At 49.9% G+C, this 11,057-nt stretch overlaps 1 protein-coding gene across 1 annotated transcript in view; it reads right to left on the reverse strand.

The window, feature by feature from the left end:
- Glp1r (glucagon like peptide 1 receptor) overlaps positions 1-6,080 on the reverse strand; it is a 32,583-nt gene extending 26,503 nt beyond the window's left edge. Inside the window, exon 1 of the mRNA XM_008840042.3 lies at positions 5,946-6,080. Coding sequence (XP_008838264.1) covers positions 5,946-6,023 — 78 coding nt within the window. The 5' untranslated portion in view covers positions 6,024-6,080. The remainder of the gene's footprint in view (positions 1-5,945) is intronic.
- Positions 6,081-11,057: the final 4,977 nt, after the last annotated feature.

The raw sequence follows: 11,057 nt of genomic DNA on the forward strand, positions 1-11,057 counted from the left end.
TGTGTGAGAGAGAGAGAGAGAGAGAGAGAGAGAGAGAGAGAGAGAGAGAGAGAGAGAACCTGTGGGAATTGGTTCTCTCCTTCTACTATGGGGAATTGAACTCAGATTATCAGACTTGGTGGTAAGGGCCTTGATCCACTGAACCATCTCTCTGGCCCCAAAGTTCACTTTCTGAAATCACAAGATACACATCATGGATGCCACCATGGAAATGGATAACTGGGCCCCTGAGTTCCAGTGCCACTCACACACAATGGATCTGATTTCTGGGTGAGCTTGCCCGGGCTTAAGCTGAGTCCTAGTTCCCATGACATCACCACAAAACTACACATGTTGATCTCTGCTTGTCCCTTGCCACGTAGAAAGTTCCAGAAGCAAGGGTCAACAACATCTTTGCAATCAGTGTGCTGATGAAGCTACCCTGAAGGACAAGATCTTCAGAAGGGCAAAGGTCAACTATATTTGTTTGGGAAATAAAGAAAAGAAAATCAAATATACCAACAGCAAAGGCACTGGGAGGAATTTCTTGGAGTTCTGCTTTTAGCAGAAAAACTGGCAGAAAGCAAGGTCACTGTTGGGAACTGGGGCAGCAGATGTGTCTAGCCAGAGAGTGAGGAGGAGGCCCAAGGAACTCAGTCTCCGGAGGGAAAAGAGGGATCAGAGGCTGGAGCAGCACTATGAAGGCCAGGCACCAAGGGAGCTTCAAAGAGACTTTGACAATTAGGAGCAGGATGAGGATACAACTAACCTCAGACTGGGGTTCTCTGAGGATTGACTGGTCTCCCTCAGACTGGTGCTCCCTGAGGATAGGCTGTGTGTCTTCCCTAGACTGGGGCTCCCTAAGAACGAAGCTGTGTGGGACTGGAGAGATGCCTCCGTGGTTAAGAGCTGCTCTTTCAGAGGAGCCAGATTTGATTCCCAGTACCCACATGGCAGCTAAGAACTGTCTCTAGTTCCAGGAGATCCAACACCTTCTTCTGGCCTCTGCAGGCTTTGCATGACATGGGTGTACTTTACATGCATGCAGTCAAAACACTCATACACAGAACAAATAAAAATTTTAAAAGAAGGATGAGACTGTGTCCCCCCTCAAATTGGAGCTTTCTAAGGACAAAGTGTTCTAGCTGCCTCAGACTGGGATTCCTTGAGACACGGCTGCAGCTTCCCTGGCTGATGGGGCCTCCTGACAATGGAACTGTTCTGTTCTATCTTGACACCCATTCAGAATCTCCAAATACTTTTCATCCCTCATTCCATCCTGGTCTACACATATATACACAAGTACCTGGATCTCTGGCCTCTCCCAAATATGATCTTATGGGAAGCTATGGGTAGAGAAGCCACGGGAAATTCAGAGATGATGGACAGTCTGGCCTGGGAGTCCTCAGGCTGCTTGAGGCTGGGGTCAAATGCTTTGCAGGACAAATGACATAAGATGTCAGGGGGTGTGTAAGAACTAGGGAGTAGTTGGGGCAGGTCTCAGTAATGATCTGAGGGTCCCCAGAATACTTAGGACCAAGAGGTACACGTAGGGAAAATGAAGGCTAGACTAGCAAAGAGAAAGGGCATTTCCATAGAAGGACATAGAGAGGACAAAGGGGTAGACGTGAATGGGCTGGGAAGGTGGCTCAGTCCATAAAGCAATTGCTGATCTGAATTCAATCCCCAGAACCCATGTAGAAAGCTGGGTGTGGTGGCACACTCTTATAAGCCCAGAGCTAAGGGTGGCAGAGAAAGGAAGATTCTTGGGGCTCACCGGCCAGTCAGCCTAGCTTCTTTGGCAAGCCCCAGGTCCAAGTGAGAGACCCTGTCTCAAAAACAAACAAACAAACCCTGAGGTACCTGGCTATTGAGGAATAACACCCAGATTTGACCCCTGGCTTACACACACATGTGCATACACGCACATGCATATTCAAACACATGTGCCTGCACATTCATGAGCACACATACATGCACAAGAAGGTGTAGAGGCAGCCATATCTGTGTTCAAGGGGATTTTCCTGGGAAAGGGAATGTGGGTGAGATGTGAGGCTCTGATCTGGGACAAGGCTGGGTAAAGTTGGGTACCACCAGCTCTGGAGCCCAGGTGGCCAAGTGGAGAGTGAGTGGCCCTATCTTTGGATTCAGATCTGGTTTTAGATCCTGGGGCTCTCCCATAAATTAGAACTATGATCTGACACAAGTTTTAACTTCAGCTGGCTTGTGTGAAAAATGAGAGTAATAACAGCCCACCCCTGCAGGACTGCTGGGAGGACTGAGCATCCGCGGGCACAGAAGAGGCTTTCAGTGGTAGCCTGGCTTCCTGGATTCGGGGGCCTGAACTTTTCCTTACTTCTAGGTTCAATAAACTCCCTGAAAGAATTAACATAGACGTCCCAGGACTCAGTATCAGTCCAGAGAACAGGTTTGAGATTCAGGGGCCAGAGGACAGGTTAGAACTTCTTAGAACTAAGGTGCTCAAAACCTCTCTGAGGAGGATGGACACAAGTAGAGAAAACACCTAGGTAGAGGAGACAAGGAGGGGACATTCCTTGGACTTGGGAGTTTGGAGAAGAAGCAAGAGGGGGTTCACAGTCCGGGGAAGTTGCTCTCTGTCAGTTCCACAGCCTGCCGCAGTGGAACAAGGCATCTTGCGCTGGCTCGGTATGAGCATGCGGACTAGGCTTTTTCCTTTTCTGGAAATCATTTGGGTTTAGGGGAAGGAGGAAAGAACTGAGCCTTTCTAGACCACTGTGCAAGGACAAATTATGGAGGAAGGGTCCCTCGGAAGGAACTAGAGAGCCCCCAGCTAGATCCAGATGCCCTGTCATGTTCTCCCGGGAAGCCCAAACCTTCCTCCTTGCTGTCTCTCAGGGCCCGAATCACACTCTGCATTGCTGAGCCCCATTTTTTGTGACCCCTTTTTTTCCTTAAATTTTACGATTAAAGGGGCAGAGCAAGACAAGTTGTACACACCTCTCAGACTCAGGGACCCTCTTACAGAGACACGGTCACATGCACGTCACCTCAAGGACATCCCCAGCACTAAGACCCTGACATTGAGTTTCTTGTCCCCACACCATCACACACAGACTTCCAGGCACACAGTTAGGCCCCCTACACACATACAAACATACACCCTTGACTGATACATTTCACCCCACACAGTTACAAACATAAATACTATCACAAGCATGGTCCCTCTCCCCTACATGTCCACATACCAACAGACCCCAGTTCACTCACCAGGGTGTCACACATAGTCCCAGGCCCTCTTAAAGGCACAGTAGCATGGGCAAACTCCCAATATATACACAGTCTTAGACACACAGTATATGTTGAGATGTTGTTGCATACATTGTGGGTCCCATTTCAGCTGGTGACACACAGGGTTCCAAACAAACACAGAGAAATGGGGGTTCATAAGCCTGAACCCATCTATCTGTCTATCTCTACATCATATCTATCTCCTTATAATACACATGTGCATGTAGACATACACAGGAATTCACCTAGGAACAGGCTGCAGCGAACAAAAGGCCTGTTTTTCCTCAGTGCCAGGCATTCGAGGGCAGGATGTGGTTTCTTGGCTGCTCTTGGTCAGCCTCAGGCTGGGTCCATGTCTGAGAGGGAGCCCAGCTAAGGACAAAGTCCACCCTCACTTCACCAAGTGACAGCTTCAGCCTCGAGCACCCTTTGCTAGTGTGCAGAAGCCAGGGGCTTCCACCAGTTCCTTTCCTGACTTTACTCTGCAGCCTGGGGACACGCCAGGTTGTAGAAGAAACAGTTTAGTTCTCTCAAGACCTAAAGCTACCATCTCAGGGTGCCAATGCCTCAGTCTCCTAGGTATCCTTCCATGACAGAGTCTGTGATCCCTGTTTTACAGGTGAGAAAACAGGTTTGGGGTTGGTCAACGATCCTACCTAAGAACTCCAGTCAAGAGCAGAACTAGCATTAGAACCCAGTTCCATCTGGTTGGAACTTTGGATGTCTTCTCAGTAACCTAGCTCCCTCATAGAAGGTCTGTAAATGGAAAGGAACAGTATGTGTGTGTGAGGGGGGGTGCTCTACCCCAGAGAACGTAATAAAGGTGCTTAGGGCACCTTTTGCAGAAATCTGTTTGGCCATCCTTTGACCTACAGAGACACAACTTCCAGCCTCATCAGACTTCAGCTGTCCCTTCATGCCCTCCAGAAGGAATGTATGACCCCAGCCCCTCACCCTTTGCTTCCCTGCTTCTAAGCTGCTGGGCTACCTTACCTAGGGAACCCCACAGTGAGTGACACAAGAGAGAGAAATTCTAATCTTGCTGACATTGCAGAGAGAAAACAAAACACAAAATTTAGTTTGAGAGTCTTATGTGCATTTGTGGGTCTTGTCACAGTTACTGAGGTCAAAGCTGCTTGTCGCACACCTCTCTGTGATGACCAAGGATTCCAGTACCCCCATAACAAGAACATTCTCCTCTCAAAAACTCCACTATCCCTGCTCAATGTCTTCCTTTTCTAGCACCTGGGTCCTGTTACCAGCCAGGGCTAAGGAGTCAGAAGGGAAGGGAGGAAAAAGCAGGTTCAAAGGAAAGGGGATTGGGTCAGGGGTAACCCTCCCCCAAGCCTTGGCTCTCTTCCCTTAATCCCAACCTGATCTTCAAACTTGGCCTGCGACAGACAGCCTTGCTTGGACCAGGAGACTCACATCCCCACCCTCCCAGTCCATAAGAGGGAACTCAGTAGCAGATCTGCAGCTGTGGCCCTGGAAAGATCTCAATATCACCAGGAAAGCTGTGGCCTGCTGGGGAGGATCAATGAAGGTGCCAGGGACCTGGGAAGGTATCTTCTGGGACCAGGACAGTAGCTGGCACCAGGGGAACAGGGAGAGAAAGAGGAAGTGTCTATAAAAGGATTTGGGGGCTGGAAAGGTGCTGGCACCTTAGTTGAGAGGCTCATCTGTCCACAACTGGATTCTCGGTCAGTGGTCCTGTTTGGGACCAAATTTAAGACCTATGCAGGGTCACTTACCCCCTAAAGGTCTCAGTCCTTTGGTTATGGGGATGAACACAGGAGATGACAGGGAGGGTTCTCCCTAATGCAAGACAGGCCACCCAGCTGTGCCTCCTCTGTTCAAGGGTGTCCTGGAAATACCACTGTCTCCCAAAGCAATTGACTTCCATCCCCTGGGCAGCAGCCTGAAGCAGGACAGGCAGCCAAGCCAGAGATGGGGCTGCAGGGGTCCAACTGCTGCCTGTTCCCCGGTGGTACCAAGGAGGGTAGGATATTACTGTGTTTCATTATGCCGTCTAGTGATTTGCCAACCAAGAGGGAACCAGAATGGGTTTCAGCAGAGTGTGTGAGGGGGCCTGGCTGATTCTCAAGAGCACAACCTACTATATGCTTGCTGCAGGGGCTGGTGGGGCACTCTAGTGCCACCTGGGAGGTCACTAGGAAGGATAACAAGCCATCAGCTGCAGGGTCCCTGGGGCTGGGGGCCTGATGATGAGGGGGAAGCAGCTAGGTTTCCACATCCAGGCCCTCTCAGCTCTCCAGAGCTTTTGGGGGGTTTTGACAAGGGAAGGGAAGACCTGAGGGGAGGGGAAGCACCGCAGGGGTCCTGGGCACAGTGGGGTATGCAACTGGGAAGAAAGATGGGTCACGCCAAGGCAGCTGGCATGGGTTTAGGAAAAGGAGTTGGGAAAAGTGGTACAGAAAGACAGATTCGTCGCAGAAGTCAGCGCAGGGTAGCCGCGGGGCAGCTGGTGCCCTGGCAGAGGGGACTGAGAAGTGGGCGCCTCGCCAGGGTGGGGGTATTCACTGTCTAAGCCCCACCAAGGTCCCCCAACTCCCTAATCCCTCCTCCCCAGAGGCTTAAGCTTTCTGGGGTCTCGGAGTTTCGCTCAAGTCCAAGCCTCCCTCCCCCCACTCTGCAGCGTCCCCCTCCCGCTTGTCTCAGGGGTCCCCGGGTCTCACCTGGGGGCGGGGGCCGGCTCTGCCTACTGCCCCGAGCAGCAGAAGCGCCAGGTGCAGCGGACTGGGGGCGCCGGCCATGGCGGGCGCTCAGCACTGGGCCATCGCTGCCACCTGCGGAACCGTGCACCGCGACTGCTCCCCGCCGGGCTGCGGGGGAGGAGCCGGCGTGGGGCCGCCCCACCCGCGGGAGGGGCCGGGCGGGGTCCCCGCTGTCTTCCGCCTGGGTCTCTGGGGGACCCCGGGCCAGCTCCGCTGCTGGTGTCCCGGGCCAAGAGGTGCCAGGCGCTGCGCTCCCTGCAGACGCCACTCGGGTTAAGGTAAAAGCACAGCACCAGCTCAGAGCGCCTGCCGTGCGCGCGCTTGGCACCCTCTCTGCTGGTGACCAGCGGGGTCCGCCTCCCACGCCCCTACCCCTGCACCTCCCCATCTCTCCTCCAGGCTCTCTCCACCCCAACTATGGAAAGCCACGCCCCACCGAGTCAGTGCACCCCAAAGGAAACTGAGGCCCGGGAATGAATCGAAGTACAAGGTCACACTGTCACACTTCTGGAAAGTGTCTCATAGCTAATGACTAGTAAGAAATATGCACCAGCCAGGCTGCTTCCCAAGTCCCCTCCTCTTTCCAAACTAGACCTTCCTGGCAGGCCTGGGGTAGCTAAGGTAGTGGGAACCAGGATGGAGATCCAAGCAGGGTCCTCAAGTTCCCCTCCATCTGGAAACTTTGGGAGTTATAGGGTGAAAAGAGTTGACTGGAGGTCTTTCTGGAAGTTGCCGCAAGATTCCTGCCCACCCCAGGCCTACTGTTATTACTGGCTGAGTAGGTATGAACTTGTGTGCCCAGGCTGGCATCCCTGTGTACCTCAGTCTGTCTTCCAGTTTTATGCAGACTCTTATCTAAGTCTTTTACCCTCTCCCTTCCGCCTGCATTCGGTACAGGGCAGAGGGTGGCCACAGACTCCAATCTGTTCCTCTAGCTTGTAAGTGGGAAGGTCAAGCTGAGAGAGGAGAGAGTACAGTTTATCTCCCCCTAAACCCTTCAAGAATTAGAGATGAGCAAAGAGGAACCCCCCTCAACCCCCCCCAAAGAATCACTGTTAGGAAGATTGGATGTGGTTCTACCCAGCCCTTGACCTGCCTGGGGGTAGCCTGAAGAATTACCTCCAGGAGAAAACAGAACTTCTCAGAATCCTGAGAGAGGCAGGATGGGGCTGAGCCCCAGAGGGAGAATGAAGGCTCTGTTCTGCAAGAGATGCACTTCTCCAGTAAGCTCTGCAGCAGCCTCCTGAGTTCTGTGTTCTCACTCTGCACAGAAGATACTGTCAAACAGATATCTTCAGATAGTTTAGGGGCCAGTGACAGAAAACTCCACCCCAAGTGATGTTGTCACTGGGGTGTTTATGTAGCAAGGCTGGAGGTTCTGCCCAGGGTTGGAGTTGAGTCTCCACTCCCTGATCAGATCTTTTAGATTCTCTCATTCAAGGCATCAGATGTGTGGAAGTGGTTGCTCTAGACCCAGCCGTGACATCCAGAATCCAGTCATCAGGAAGGCACTGGCTGATTACCCACAGGGACATACTCTGAAAATAGCAACCATTAATTCCACACCGATTGGTCAGAACTTAGTCGAATGGGCATCCCTAACTCCACTGGAGGCTAGAAAATGTGCCCTTTATTTCAGGCAGCCATGGGCTGGAATATGGCCTTTCATCACTCTGCTTGCTATTGTTTAATAACAACAAACCACAGGGTGGAGACCTTTTGAAAAGGAAAAAAAAAAAACGTTTTATTTTGGCTTCTGATTCTGGTGCAAGGGTGAAGGGCTACAGTTGGAGGTGTCCTTGATAGGAGAATCCTGGAGTGGTGCTGGGCGTTCTGCATTGTCAGACAGGGAGTTCTCAATACACCTAGCCAAACTGGCTTGGAAAGCGTGATGATGAATCATGGCTGCCAACTTGACTGGATCTGGAATCGACTAGAAGGCAAACTGATGGGTGCGCCTATGAGGGACTTTCTTGATCAGATTATCTGAAGACCCATCCTAGATGCGAGGAGTGTTCTCGTAGCAGCGCACGTAAAAGATGCAAGAAGGAAACTGCTTTTGGCCCGCTTGCTTTCACTCTTGCTCGAAGATCCACCGATCTTGTTGCTGCCATTGCTGCATTCCTTTGCTGGTATTAAAACCAGATTCTTCGGGTTTCCAACATAGACCAACAGCTTTCCAAGAATCCCCCAGGAACTTCGGGACCAGATTGGGACCACCGAGACATCCAGCTTTGTGAACTGAGCAACTACTGGATTCCAGCCTTTCTGGTGAGAGACAGTCGTTTGGACTACTACCTAGGCCATAGTGTGCATGCTAATCTAATTAATCCCCTTTTAGTATCTATATTAAAAATATATATCCTAGTCATCCTTAATTGTATATTACTTGTCCTCATCATTGAGACCAAATGCCTGACAAGAAGCAACTTAAGGAAGGGTTGATTTGGGCCCATTGTCTGTGGCATATAGTCCATCATGGTGGGGAAGGCATGAGGCTGCTGGTCACAGTACACCCCCAGTCAGGAGGCAGAGAGAGATGAATGCTGTTGCTCAAGCAAGTCAGCTTGCTTTCTCCTTTGTATTCATGGGATTGTGCTACTTGTGACACTGAGCTACCCACATTCAGGTGGCTCTTCCCTGTACAGTTAAACCTTCCAGGACAAAGGAAGACACACCCAGAGGTGTGTGTTCATGATGATTCTAAGTTCAGTCAGGTCAACAGTGATGATGAACCATCACAAACTTCATAAGTATATTAACTCATTTATGAAGACAGAGGCCTCATCAGCTACTGAAGTTTCTACCTGCTCCTGCCTCCTAAAATAACAGGGATTAAATTTCGAAATTAGTACTGGTGGAAACAGACCATATTTAAACCATGGCTCTCTATAAGAAGACCAAAAACACTGATTAGTAAGTACAGGCTCTGCCATACAGGGCTAGAGGCCAGGGAGGAGAGGAAGGAGAGAGTACTCAGACAGAATTGGGGGCCTTTCTTGTGAATTTATCAAATTCTGCTTTTTCAAGTATCTGTTGAACACTGGCAGGTACGGACTGGAGGCCATTCCTCCCTTCATGGAGTTTATATTCTGTTGAACATTGGCAGGTATGGACTGGAGGCCATTCCTCCCTTCATGGCGTTTATATCCAGCTTTGTGAACTGAGCAACTACTGGATTCTAGCCTTTCTGGTGCGAGACAGTCGTTTGGACTACCTAGGCCATAGTGTGTATGCTAATCTAATTAATCCCCTTTTAGTATCTATATTAAAAATATATATCCTAGTCATCCTTAATTGTATATTACTTGTCCTCATCATTGAGACCAAATGCCTGACAAGAAGCAACTTAAGGAAGGGTTTGTTTTGGCTCATGGTTCAAGAAAGGATACAGTCCATCACAGTGGGGATGGCACAGTGACAAGAGTGTGGGGCAGCTGGTCACATTGCACTCATAATCTGGAAGCAGAAAGAGATGAATGTTGATATTCAGCTCGCTTTCTCCTTTTATTTAATCCATGACCCTGGCCCTTAGGATGGTTCCACCCATCTTCAGGGTACCCCTTCCCTCTTCAGTTAAATCTTTATGAAAGCAGCATTATAGATACACCCAGAGATGTTTCCATGGTAATTCTAAGTCCAATGAAATTGGTAATGAAGTTTAACCATCCCAAGATCCTTTCCAATTCATTTTTCAGATTCCTGCTCATCTCAGCTTGAAGAGAGACTGGGCTACATTCAAGAATCTTAGAAATGTGTTGTGTTCTAGCCAGCCACAGGATCATCTTGTAAGTTTACTAAGGGAATTGCTACTGTGAAAGTTGAAGTCAACCAGTTTGCAGCTTGGCTTTGATCTCAAACCCAGAATGAATCTCTTGAGCAGCAGTGCCTTGAACTCACTTATTTCCTTCAGGCAGTGACTGACCTTTCAGGGAGACTTCATTCCAGTTTCCAGATGTTTCTCTAAGAGTCTAAGAGAAAAGAAAGTACAGGAGAAGGATGATATGCTTCTTCTTTCCTGTGGGTCCTGACATCCCCATGACCTTATAGGAGAGAAACAGAGCTATTTACCCAACTAAGGATTTAATTTTGTGCTGGCACTAATGTTATATCCCTTAGAAATTTGTTAGCCATCTCTGACAGGTGATTTCCCACTTAACTTTCAAACTGTCAGCTATGCATGCGCAGGAGTGAAGGACACACATGCTGGTTCCCAATCCCTTGGACAGGACAGCTTGGGGGATGTGCTGCTCTCTCCCAGAGCTCTGGCTGTCAGCTATGCATGCGCAGGAGTGAAGGACACACACGCTGGTTCCCAGTCCCTTGGACAGGACAGCTTGGGGGATGTGCTGCTCTCTCCCAGAGCTCTGCAGATTCCCACAGCGGATGCCTGCTCAACCATGCACCCCAGTATTGATGTCCTTTCCTTTTCTGGCTCATTCTCTAAAGGCAGGGGCTCAAGTTTCTTGGGGTAATTTTCCAAATAAAAATTAAGCATTTGTTCTTGCATCTTCACACCAGGGTCTGCATCTGGAATGCCAGTCTGCCGAGGGGTGGGGTAGATGGTCCCTTCTTTAACATCTGAGGATCCAGGAACTTCTGTGTTTGCCATAATACTAACTCTCATCTTAGTATGCACCATCCCGGGTCTTAGCAATATGACCTTCTCAGTGGAGCGTGGGAAGGCAGAGTCTGGATGCAGAACTTCAATGTGGCTCAAATCCATCCCTAAGACGTGCACCTTCCAGGTTCTGTCTCAGGATGATGGATGAGACCAGGTCCCCCATTCTGCTGCAGCCTTGACTGTGTTCCTTAGCTGTGCATGGGATATTTTGGAAGACTCCTCTCCCCATCACCTCACATGCCTGTGAAGGTGCTGCCAGGGAGGCATTTTAAAATAAGGCATTTATTTATATATGTGTGTCTGTCTATGTGTGGATATGTGCAGGTATTCACAGATGCCAGAAAAGAGTACTGGATTCCCCTGGAACTAGAGTTACAGGTGGTTGTGAGCTGTCTGATACAGGGTGCTGGGAACTAAATGCAGGTCTTCTGCAAAATCAGCAAATGTTT

This window comes from Nannospalax galili, unplaced genomic scaffold, assembly GCF_000622305.1.
Source record: "Nannospalax galili isolate Female #2095 unplaced genomic scaffold, S.galili_v1.0 scaffold538, whole genome shotgun sequence".
In the NCBI taxonomy this organism is placed as follows: domain Eukaryota; kingdom Metazoa; phylum Chordata; class Mammalia; order Rodentia; family Spalacidae; genus Nannospalax; species Nannospalax galili.